The sequence below is a fragment of the Psammomys obesus genome, unplaced genomic scaffold, assembly GCF_907164565.1.
Source record: "Psammomys obesus unplaced genomic scaffold, mPsaObe1.curated_primary_1811, whole genome shotgun sequence".
In the NCBI taxonomy this organism is placed as follows: domain Eukaryota; kingdom Metazoa; phylum Chordata; class Mammalia; order Rodentia; family Muridae; genus Psammomys; species Psammomys obesus.
In genome coordinates this window covers 4,528,825-4,541,567 of record NW_026594462.1, presented here as the reverse complement: position 1 = coordinate 4,541,567, position 12,743 = coordinate 4,528,825, and the positions used below count along the sequence as shown (strand labels likewise).

Sequence of the window (12,743 nt, the reverse complement as noted above, 5' to 3'; positions counted from 1 at the left end):
GGACAGGAAATGAACAACTAGTTGTATGCTGTGGACAGGCATCATCATCTGTAGTAAGTCCATAATGCAGGGATGAAACATTAGGACCAGCAAGGTATGTAACTTATCACCAAATAGGGTGTACTGGACTCATACTAACTTTGCCTTATGAAAGAAAAAACAAACTGGGAGATAAATGACAATAATTAATTCATAATTATTGAATACAAAGAATAACCTTTAAACTGACAAAAAAAATTGAGATCCCTGAAAGTTACCCATTTTCTTTTTCTTTTTTTTTTCACTAATCTATTTATGTCTAAAGTCTCATTTTTTAATTCATCTTGATATTTTTTAAAAGGAATTGGAGGGGGATCGTGAAACTTTCTTTCAAACAAATACAGAAAGTTTTGAAAGCCGCAATTGCTCTAATAACAAGGTTGAGAGCAGGCCTGTCCCTACTGCTAATGCGTTTATGCCCTCCTGCAGGGAGAAGACAGGCAAGCCATCCCGAGCATCACAGTGTGGCCACATGCAACCAAGCAATTAAGAGCTGATTGTTTGTCTTCTTTGCAGGTGGGAAGGAAAGAATGAAAATGAAGTGGGCAGATGTAAAGAGACCGGCAAAGTTCACGTGACTGTGGATCTGAAATACTACCGACCAACTGAAGTGGTAAGGACTCCCTCACCACCCAGTGTGTGGCCACACTTGGCCAGCTGGCTGAGAAAATGCCCTCCTGGAATGCCTGCTGCCAACCTTCAAAGCTCTCTACTATGCCTCCCTGGCATACTCCACAGGGCACTTCCCAAACAAGAACACAGAGAATTAAGTTTTAGATACCATTCTCACCACAAAAATCTATTGCTCTATAATGAAAAACAAGAGTAAAACACACCCAGGAAAATACTGATTCCAGGAATGGAGATCATAGCTTGGATAAATCTCATCTCATTGGTCTGGTCTGTGGAATGATCCCTGATACACACAAGCTGTCTGTTTTACCAAGCCCTAGACCTGCAGGGTTTCTAGGGACAGAGTCCTTTTTTACCAGCCACCTGTCTTATTTTCTGTGCATGCAACACTCTCACACATATGCCCACCAACATGCTAATGCACAAAGTCATGTGCACACATGTCAAAAGAGACCTCCCCCACACTGTAAGGCTCAGCTCAGGTACCAACTTGTTCACTGATCCTTCTCTAGCCAATATTATTCTTCCACTAACATTTCTCTCTTGTCTCTATAATTTCCTTGCACACTCTAGGACAGTGGTTCTCAACCTTCCTAATGCTGTGACCCTTTAATGCAGTTCTTCATGTTGTGGTGACCCCAACCTTAAAATTACTTTTATTGCTACTTCATAACTGTAATTTTGCTACATTTTTGAACTGTAATATAAATATCTGTGTTTTTTCAATGGTCTTACGCAACCCCTATGAAAGGGTCATTTGACCTCTGCCCCTGGAAAGGAGTTGGATGAGAACCACTACTCTAGGACCTGTTATAATCATTTGTTTTCATGTTTTCCTTCTTTGCCAGACCTCTAAATTCCTTGAGGATAGGGACTTTGTGGAGAGGGGAAAAGGACAAAACTGGAACAAGATAGTTTTTTCATAGTGACTGACTGTTCAATGGATAGCTAAATTTCTAAATACAAAAGTTTTCATATTAAGAAATAATTTAGGGGCCAGGGAAATGGCCCAGTGGGTAAAGGTGCTTGCTACCAAGGCTAATGACTGAATTTGATCCCCAGAGCCCACATAGTAGGAGAGCCAACTTTTTAAAGTTGACATGAGTTGGACAGTGTGCATACACATACACACACTAATTTTTTATAAAGAGAAATAGATTGTTAGTGTCAATAGTGTATACTGTTAGTGAAAAATATTTTCCTCTTCTAAGTTTATATAAAATGTATAGCATGATATCACAACTTTGATGTTATCCATACTCGTTATGATGACAGAACTAATGGTGTTCAAAATAAACTTCTAAAGACAATGGAAGGCAGGGTCTTCAGAGAGAAGGTCAGGGTGCGTACAGTGAGTGGCTGTGGAACAGCCCTGTTAGAGTCTGTTTTCTCTGGGTTGTCAGCAAAATTCCAGTGTGTCATATAACCTTCAGAGATCGGGAAAAGCCAGTGAGGATTGTTGAAAGCCGTTCTTTGAAATGTGTTGTTTTTTTTTTTCATTGCCCTCCCCGCCAAGCTATGCTCGATGTAGCCTCTTACACAGAGAAAGAAATCCATAAAGAGGAAGTGAACAGAGGCTTGGGAGAGGTAGGGTTGTATAGTCCTGCATTGTCCCCCCACAGGGCGTGGCCAGGCTTTGACACAGAGAGTGATTGTTCTTAGCTAATAGTGAGTGGGTGCGCATAGGAGAGGATGTGCCTGTTCCTGGGGGAGGAAGATACTAGCCATGCTGCTGCTGACACAGCAAGAAAGCCCCAGCCCTCTGCCACTTCTGCTATCCTGAGGAAGGGCTGTAAAGGCATCATTTCTCTAAAATGGTCCACAAGACATATATAGGGACAAATTTCTCTTCTCACAAATAAAGGCAGTCACTTCAAAGTGAAACCTTTACCATGCCAGCAAAAATTTATGTTCTCACAACAGCTAAAACGTGGCTCTTTCTCTGACACCAAAATAGTTTCAAAAGCAAGGAAGTCATTAAGAATGGTTTGTCTGTCATTCTAATTTAGGCAAGGTGTGGGATTGATAAGGACCCAGAACAAAAGAATGTGTAGAACAGGAAGAGGACCCTCTGACTAACAAGACTGTTCTTGAATCCCCACAGACCCCTTTTCCTGCCCCACTGCATCCCTCCCATCCCATTCTTTGTTCATTCAAATGCTATCATCATACCTGTTCTGCAACTCCGTTGACACCAGCACTGTGTGAACACAGAGTGGTGTCTGGTTTCATATGTGTGATTGCTGCCCCCTTTCCCTTGGCTGTCTCTCCCCACAGATTCCCTTTACTACCAGATTATAGGTCCTACACTGTTTTGTCTTTTTAAGCCTCTAGGCTGCATTTGCTTCACTCACCACACTTCACCCTAGCGTTCAGTTGGGCATGCCTTCTTTGCATAGTGAAACTAAACTTTTAACCCCATTCCTCAAAGCCAGTTCTCTGAAACTTGGATCAACCTGAAGTGACAGGCTTTATGTGGAGTTGCCTCCAGGGTGACAGTGTTCTTCCAGTTGAAAGGTGACTTTATCATAAACAAGCTTTTCCCAAATGTGGAGCCCTGTCAGCCATAGAAATCATTTTCTTTGAGGTCTGAGAAGCACTAGGTCCCTCACAGGCTGGCAGCTAGCCCAGCAGAAACACCTGAAGTGAGCAGACTCTGAGAAGGAAAGTAAGATCATTACTTCTCTCCAAACACCGTCCTTTCCTTCTCAGAGTCTCCTTCTATCCTGCATGTCCCAGAGACTTCTTGTTAGGTTTCTTGGGATTCTTTACACAATTTAGCAAACTTGTGAAAGTTTGTTTTCATCAGTGTTGGTCATCTGTCCCCCAAGATCGTCATTATGTACAGATACTCAAAGCCAGAGCATAGCCTCAGGCTGGGGGTATAGTGCACTGAAAGATTCTTGGCTAGCATTCACAAGGCCCTAGGTTCAATGACTGCCCCCCTCCCCTAGATAATTAACTAATGTTTTGATGCACTCATTCATTTGATTTTTAAAAGCATAAACTATATCTTCCTATAGGGAATTGGTTCCAGAATGACCAAAAACAAAACAAGAAGTAATAAGGACAGACAAACACATCATATATCAGAACAGTTGTATCTTAAAGCAAGACAAATAGAAAATAGAGTTTTATGTTGTTTTTCCAAAATAGCTGTAGTCTGGTTTTAAGAAGGCCTGTTCTTCAGCAAAGGTAGATATTAGCCTGAGATGCCACCGGTGAGCCCACATAGGGCACGTGTGCCATGATCCACGTGTGCCAGTGAGCGTTCTCCTCACTGACAGCAATGCCACAAAACCTTAAACCTTGCCTCTGTGTTAGCATATAGGATGTGAGAGGTTTTTCTTCTAGAACAAAGACTCCAACTTATGATTAGACCTGAATGAAGCAATGTCTTTTGATACTTTACCTGTAGTTTCTATGGCTTCTCTGGGTGCTGGGGAGTTTTGATTAAGCTGTCCACTTCCCACTGCCCCTAAGTTCCAGAAGATTTGGTGATGTCTATATTGAAACCTGACTTCTTTGACACTTGAGACTCCTGCCTTGGGCTAAATGAGAGCTCAGTGGAAAAGCCCTTTTCTAGATGTGCCAAGCCCAATTTTCTATCCCTAGACCTATAAATCAAAACAAAAATAAAATATTCCTGCATTATGTATATGTAACAGGAACTTTTATTCTCCTGTTGTGACTATCATCTTGGAGGCTTATTGCCTCTGTCTGCTAACCTAGGCCTAGTCCTAGAAACTTCTTGTGGCGGAATAATCTACCTTGGCCTGGAATGTTTTCAGCCTCTGAGACTTACTGCTTAATAAACTCATACTTTCTTGTTCTTTCTGAGCTCATAGCTGGCTAGTTCGACTCAGCTGTTCTGGCTCAAACTCTTCTCCCAGCTAACTTATTCAATCTGGCTTTTCTCTTGGCTTCTGAATTGCTCTGCTTGCCTCAGACTAATTTCAGCAATCTTTTTTAATCTTCTGGCTCCTTCTTGTTTTCTGGCTCATGCTGCCTTCACCTGTGTCTAGCCTGTTCTCTCATTCAGCCTTTCTCCATAAAACGCTCCCAGTAAATCTGCCTCCTCTCCCTCATTCTCTGTATTACTCCCTTAACTTTCTTCCCTTTCCTCTCTCTTCTCATGAGAGTTGAGCATATCCTATTCTGTCAACTCTTTCTCTTTCACTTTTTTCTACCACTCAACTAGACATCACATCTTCAAGCATGGGTGGTTCTTTCTACAAAGTAACTTTACCTTCAGTGTTTGGGATCAAAGGCTTGTACCACCGCACCTGGATCTAAACTTTTCTTTACCTGAAACTTTCCATATAGCAGGCTGGCCTTGAACTCAGATCTGCTTGCTTCTGTCTCCTGGATTAAAGGCGTGTTTGTATTCCAGCCAGATCACATAGATCTAAAAGATCTTTGGATGTGAGCTCTTGCCAGAGCAGCCGTTTTCTGAATTAAAATTCCTCTACAAGTATAACTTCCTTACAATGTACCTAGTAATACACAGATTGATTACACAATACACTCATTTCTGTTTTTATTCCTTTTATTTATGTATGGGTGGTTTCCCTGAATGTATGTGTACATACATTCCTTGACCATGGAGGTCAAGGAAGAATTCCTGGGACAAAAATTACAGTCGGATATCAGCTGCCATGTTGGTGCTAAGAGTCAAACCCAGATCTTTTGGAAGACTAGCAAGTACTCTTAACGACAACAACTATATATATATATATTTTTTTTTTTTCTTGCAGCCCAAGTGTATTTATTTCTAGGATAAGTAGTATTGTATTTAAATATGGGCTTTCAGCCACACTGTCTGCATTTAGCACCTGTCAGTTACTAGATGTATATATAACCTTGGGAAAGTTACTTAATTTCTCAATGCTTCTGTTTTTTCACTGTTAAAAACTGGATTAGAGAATTTCTTTCATAGAATTATTTGAGGATGAGTTGGCTATAATAGCTGACAAAAAATAAATATCTACGACCATACCTGCATTCATTTCTTACTTAGGCATTCTTTAAATATTTACCTCACTCTCTTAGACCCTAATAATGCAATGGTAAACAAGACTGACTTGCCCCTAGTAAATGGGGTAGATGTGCAAATGCTATCAGTCTCTATTCTTCAGACTTGAAAAAAGTAGGCTGTTACAATAAAAAAAAAAAAAACAAACAAACAAAAAAAACTGTAGGAATAAAGCAAGAGTCATTGAGGCTTCATTACATATAGTGCATATTAAATCAGATATTTAAATATCAACACTTGTTCTCGCTTGGTTTTCACTCTTTCATTTTTTTCTTAACATTCAATAGCTGTTCGGTGGTATAGACATAGCAAAGAAGTGTAAGTATTGTGATATTAACCTAGCACTTACAGAACCACAAAGATGTCTTTTTTATTTGAAAATTTTTAAGCTGAAAAGTTCCAAAAGGAGTGATTGATCCAATATCCATCCTCTTGTGCCACATTTTTAACCACATCAGTGCATGAAAAAGAAAACTGTATTTTGCTTTGTTTTCAGTGAAACAAGCTAAGATCTGTTTTTAATTTTTTCTTTTATTTCTACATAACTTTAGGAAATGAGGCAAATGACCAAAATATCAAGTATTTTTCTTAAAAAACAAAAAAGAAAGAAAGAAAGAAAGAAAGAAAGAAAGAAAGAAAGAAAGAAAGAAAGAAAGAAAGAGAAAAATGAAAAATCTTGGCTTAAACTCTGCTGTGTGACATTTATTAGCATATTTTTCCTCACAATATCATTAATCTTTAACATTCTTTTTTCTTTTCATTGTTTTTATGTCCTTGATTATGATTAATCTTTGTCTTATTTAGACATCTTAAATTCATTTCTAATTACTATAGATATTGAGAAAAAAATTAAAAAACAAAACTCCATGGGTTAATATATAGAACTGAAAAGGCAGTAATTTCAAAGAAGCCCAGCAAGTCAGCTAAAACTTCCCTCCAGTGACAGCATGTGGTCTGTTCCTAATCAAATTACCATATGCTTGTCGGCTTGTCCCCTTTGCCCCCCATAAACTTTTCCTAATATTTTTCTGTAAATGATGTTAAGCTAAATGGCCTATAATTGCTTGCTCTATCTCATAGCCTTGTTTAGAATAATGGTATGTAACACTTTCCAGACCTCAGGAATCTGATCTGTCATCAGAGGACATGTATAAGTAGCAGTTTGAGCGTCCCTCCACTCTGTCTCTAAGTACCTGGGGTAAAAAGCTCTTGTGTTCACCAGGCTGGCCTTTTGTCCTTAAACTCCCCTTCCCTCCACTGCTGTTCTCACCACCTTCTCACACTTGGCTCTTAGGACAGGAAATGAGATCCCTCTGTGCTATCCCTCTTTCCAGCCCTGGTGGTGGTCAGCCCGTGGCTCAGGTCCTGATCCTGTGACCTTAAAGTTCTCATGCCCCCCTCCATTTCTGCTTGCTTTTGTTCCTTGCTTTGACTGGTGAGAGCTGAGGTCAGAGGAGGCATAGAGACCTGATTATAGGCTAGGGCATCTCTTCCGGCACAGCACTGCTGGACCTGTAAAAGAAGTCAGGCTGTTGGTTCTGGAAGGTCCAACATCCTGCCACATTTTGCTTTCACAACTGCATGACCATGGTAGTTGGAATACTATCTCTAGTGCTTGATCACAATGCTTCCTCTTCTGAAATATTCTCTGGGCTTTTCACTACTTGATTTTATAAATAGTTTATATCTCTAAATCACTGTTTATTTTTTTTAAGCCTCCCTCTTAGGCTCCTCATTCTAATCTTTATATCCTTCCTTAATCACATTGCCCTTTCCTGCCCCTTTCCTTCCTTGGACTTAGAAAGAGCTTTAAATTTCAGTCTCTTCAGTTGACTCTCAAATATTCCACCGTGTGTTTTCTATACTTTATAAATTTGCATTGAAGACCCTTGGGGCATATACCTTTCCTACTGAAGCCTGTGATCATACCCTGGCAGCTTACCCCCTTGAGAGCAATTCATAATTGTAATAAAAAAAAAAAGAAATCATAAAAAAGAAATAGCAATTATAACTGTGTACAGAGTACATTGTCTTCAGCTTTTCTCCTGCCTCTTGTATATTTTTCTTATAATACCATTAAGGATTCAAATATCTATACAGCTTATACATTCTATTACATAAAATTTTGTTTTGCTTTATCCTTAAACTTAGCTAGTATCAATATTGTCAGTACTTTTATGACTTGCATCAGTAGAGAGGTCCTCTGGAATCTGTCCCTTTTCAAAAAAGAAAAAAAAGTCAGGTAATATCTATCTTCATTTATAATCCTAATACTGACTGTTTCACATCTAAAAAACAGGTTCCAAAGTGAGCTTTAGCATCTGCCTGTTTACTGCAGGGAGAACAGTTAGCCTGAGCTCAGCTCATGCTTAGACTGGCTCTCATATATTATCCAGCCTCTCCATTGCTGGGACAAACACCTGTGAGAAACAATTTCCAGGAGAGGTCTATTTTTGTTTCAGTCCATAGCCTGCTCTCTGTGCTGGTATGGAATTGTGGTGGGGAAAGCACAAAGCACAATGGTAGAGGGGTGTGCTAGAGCAGAGCTGCACTCAGTATGGCAGCCAGGCAGAGAGAATGGAAAAGGAATAAGAGAGGGCAGAAAGGGCAGGGACAAGGTATGTCACAAGTGACCTGCTTTCCCTAACTAGCCCCAACTCCCCAAAATGCCAAGAGTCTACCAGTGAAATAATAAGTTGTTTGGAGAGAAGACTCCAGATCTGATCAGCTCTCAATGATTGAATCATCCAGTGCAGTATCAAGCCTTACAACAAAAGCCTTTTGAAGGACGCCTCATATGCCAGCCATTGCATGTTAATCACCCAGAGTGCTGCAGTTTCCTATAAGAGATATGTCTGCCCAGGTGATTGCTTGTACCATCTTTCTCATCCCAGCAATAATTTTGAAATTCAAACACACACACACCATTTGCTAGTCTTTAAAATCAACTATGTTCTTTCTATTCTACCAAGCCACATTTACCCTCTAAAATAATAAACAAACAGACAAACAAATAAATCTCCCTCCATTCATAGAGGGCTTATAAGGATTACTGTATGTAGTACTGAAATATTCTTTTTTTAATTTATTTATGTTTTTATTAATTACAGTTTATTCACTTTGTATCCCAGCTCTAGCTTCCTCCCTCGTCCCCTCCCAATCTCACCCTCCCTCCCTCCCCACTTACCATGCCCCTCTCCAAGTCCACTGATAGGGGAGGTCTTCCTCCCCTTCCCTCTGACCCTATCCTATCAGGTCTCATCAGGACTGGCTGCATTGTCTTCCTCTGTGGCCCAGGAAGGATGCTCCCCCCTCAGGGGGAGGTGATCAAAGAGCCATGAGCTCTGAGTTTATGTCAGAGACAGTCCCTGTTCCCATTACTAGGGAACCCACTTGGACACTGAGCAGCCATGGGCTACCTCTGTGCAGGGATTCTAGGTTATCTCCATGCATGGTCCTTGGTTGAAGTATCATTCTCAGAAAAGACCCCTTTGCCCAGATTTCTTGCTTCTGTTGGTCTCTTTGTGGAGCTCGTGTCCCCGCCAGGTCTTTCTATCTCCTTCATCTTTCATAAGATTCCCTGCACTGTGACCAAAGTTTGGCTATGAGTCTCAGCATCTGCTTTGATACCCTGCTGGGTAGAGTCTTTCAGAGGCCCTCTGTGGTAGGCTCCTGTCCTGTTCCCTGTTTTCTCCCTCTTCCGAAGCCTGTTTGCCTTTCTGAATGAGGATTGATCATCTTACCAGGGTTCTCCTTCTTGATTATCTTCTTTAGGTGTACAGATTTTAGTATGTTTATCCTATATTATATGTATAATATCCACTTATAAATTAGTATTACCATGTGTGTCTTGCTGCTTCTGGGATACCTCACTCAGGATGATCATTCCTAGTTCACACCATTTGCCTTCAAATTTCATGATTTCCTTGTTTTTAATTGCTGCATAGTATTCCATTGTGTAAATGTACCACAATTTCTGTGTCCATTCTTCATTTGAGGAACATCTGGGTTGTTTCTAGATTCTGGCTATTATGAATAAAGCTACCACAAACATGGCTGAGCAAATGTCCTTGTTGTATACTTGAGCATCTTTTGGATATATGCCTAGGAGTGGTATAGCTGCATCCTGAGATAGCACTATTGCTAATTGTCTAAGAAAACACCAGACTGATTTCCAAAGTGGTTGTACAAATTTACATTCCCACCAGCAATGGAGAAGGGTTCCTCTTTCTCCACATCCTCCCCAGCAAGTATTGTCACTAGAGTTTTTGATCTTAGCCATTCTTATCTGTGTAAGGTGAAATCTCAGGGTCGTTTTGATTTGCATTTCCCTGATGAGTAAGGACTTTGAGCATTTCTTTAAGTGTTTCTCTGCCATTTGAGATTCCTCTATTAAGAATTTGCTGTTTAGCTCTGTACCCCATTTTTTAATTGGATTACTTGATTTGTTGCTGTTTAACTTCTTGAGTTCTTTATATATTCTGGGATATTAGCCCTCTGTCAGATATTGCATTGGTGAAGATCCTTTCCCAATCTGTAGGCTGTCGTTTTGTTCTGACAGTGTCCTTTGCTTTACAGAAACTTTTCAGTATTCTTTTTACCCTATTTTCCTTATGCTTCCACCAAGGTAATGTTCCTGTTCCTCTTCTTTCTCTTCCTCCTCCTTTTGGTTTGTTGTCATTATATTTGAGAGACAGGGTTTCACTGTGTAGCCCTGGCTGTCCTGGAACTCACTCTGTAGACCAGGTTGGCCTTGAACTCAGAGAACCACCTGCCTCTGCCTCCCAAGTGCTAGAATCAAAGGTGTGCATAGCAGCCGCTGCCACTGTTAAATACCACCCTGGCTAAAGTACTTATTCTTTACCAAATGCAATTTCTTCACAGCATATTCCTTTATAAACAGTTTTATTTAATATTCGTTTGTTTATGTATATGGGTGTTTTGTCTGCATGTACATCTGCACACCAGAAGAAGGCATGATATTCTATGGGACTATAGTTATAAATGGTTGTGAGCTGCCATATGGGAGCTGGGAATTGAACTCAGGGCCCCTGGAAGAGCAGCCAGTGCTCTTAACTCCTGAGCCATTTCTCCAGGGCCAGTTTGGAAACAGTTTTGCAATCCAGGTAACAACTATCCTGAGTCTGCTAATTGCAGCTTATGTATCTCCTTTGGGCTCTACCATCCTGTTACTCTAGATGTTTATTCTTGCCTTGCTCCTTGTACCTTTGTCTCTGGACAGTCTGGTGTCTTTATTTGCTGTTACATCTACTAGCAAAGTTGAGATGTCATTTGGCTGATTTGCCATAAAGCTCCAATATGAAACATCCATAAATGATTATTCCTTGACATGATCTGCATTGTAGACAAGTGTTCAATGTGTGGTCCCATTGATCTTTGTTCAGAGATAAGCATTGTCCTTGGTAGGAAAATTGAGTTTGTGTGCTTTGTCATGCAGGGATAAATGGCTGGTTTCCTGGCTGAGTCAAGTGTGCCTGCTTTATGAAAACTGGTATGAACATGCTGGACTAAAAAAAGCCTAGTCTAGACTAAACATGAGTGGAGTTCAGGGAGTAAAACATATCCTAGGCTTTAATATTCATTGAAGGAATCCTCTACGTTTTTTTAACTTTTTAAAATTTTGTATGTATGAGTGTTTTTCCTGCATGTGTGCTCAATGCCCTTGGAGGCCAGAAGAGAATATTGGGTCTCCTGGGACTAGAGTTATAGATAACTGTGAGCTGCTGGAAGAGTAATCAGTACTATTAAATCACCACGCCATCTCTTCAATCTCCCCTGTAGATATTTTAAATACCATTCTGATTTATCTTTGCTTTCTCCATATTGTATCAATATATAAAAATACAATATGTTATATATAATTGAAGTCTTAGAGATCCAGTAGAAAGAGTGTTATTGAATTCCTATCATGGAAACTAGTTCCGATTGGTCATATCCAGAAGCCAAACAGCAGAGTCTACAGAGCTCCAAGAGAAGATAAACAAGGCTTTCATTGACACAGAGTAATGGAGGTGAGAAAAGCAGGCCATAGGCTATAAGATAAGAGATCACATGGAACAGCAACACATGGAAAAGCAGCCTGAGAGGAGAGTCACCAGTACCAGAGGATGGGGAGTGGGGAGCAGCCCAGATAGGAGGTCAAGGAGAAGACTGGCTTGCAGAGGGAGTGGCTTTGTCACATTCATGCTACCCTGGGGATATTCATGTGGCAAGAACAAAGAGGCAGACTGGGTTGGAGGCCTAGGGTAAAGGAAGGAGGTCAGAACTAGGGTCATAAATCAAGAGGCAAAAGTGAAAGCCATGAGATGAACTCCCAAAAAGAGCATTTCCAGAAGATGGGAAAAGAAGTGTACATACGGGGAGATAGTTTCAAATCCAGAAAGATCTCAAGTCCAGGAGGTGAGTCTTGAAAAAGTGGCTTAAGAATTCTCAGAATGACCTGCACAATGGCACATGCCTGTAATCCCAGCACTTGGGGAGGCAGAGAAACCCTGTCTCCAAAAACCAAAAACCAAAAAAAATAAATAAAATAAAACAAAATCTCAGAATTAGGCCAGTCATGGTGGTTCACACCTTTAATCCTAGCACTCAAGAAACTGAGCCAGGTGGATCCCAGTGATTTTGAAGGCAGCCTGGTCTGCTAAGCAAGTTCCAGGACAGCTAGGGCTATGTACAGAGACCTTGTCTCAAAAAGAACCAAACCAACACACACACACACACACACACACACACACACACACACACACACACACACACACACACAGCATTTATATACCAGATCCATAGGCGCAGACAAAACTGGGCTGTCTGTTGAGTTTCAAGGGTTAAGCCAAAGGGTTTCTTTTAGCTGGTAGATGGGGACAATAACCCCGCTCAGCCAAACTGAGTCCCAGAGGGAAGCAGGTGCCCTACTCTTGTAGACCTGGCCTAGAAGTTGGATTGAGAATGTTTTAAAATTCTGAAAATAAAAGGGTTGTATAAATACTGGCTTCTTGAGCTCTGTATTATCTTTTTC

The 12,743-nt window shown here is 40.6% G+C and overlaps 1 protein-coding gene across 1 annotated transcript in view; it reads left to right on the top strand.

The window, feature by feature from the left end:
* Nucleotides 1-12,743, top strand: part of Gmds (GDP-mannose 4,6-dehydratase) — a 501,725-nt gene that overhangs the window by 406,211 nt on the left and 82,771 nt on the right. The window contains exon 9 of the mRNA XM_055619053.1: nucleotides 556-652. Within this exon, the coding sequence (XP_055475028.1) occupies nucleotides 556-652 (97 nt within the window). The remainder of the gene's footprint in view (nucleotides 1-555; nucleotides 653-12,743) is intronic.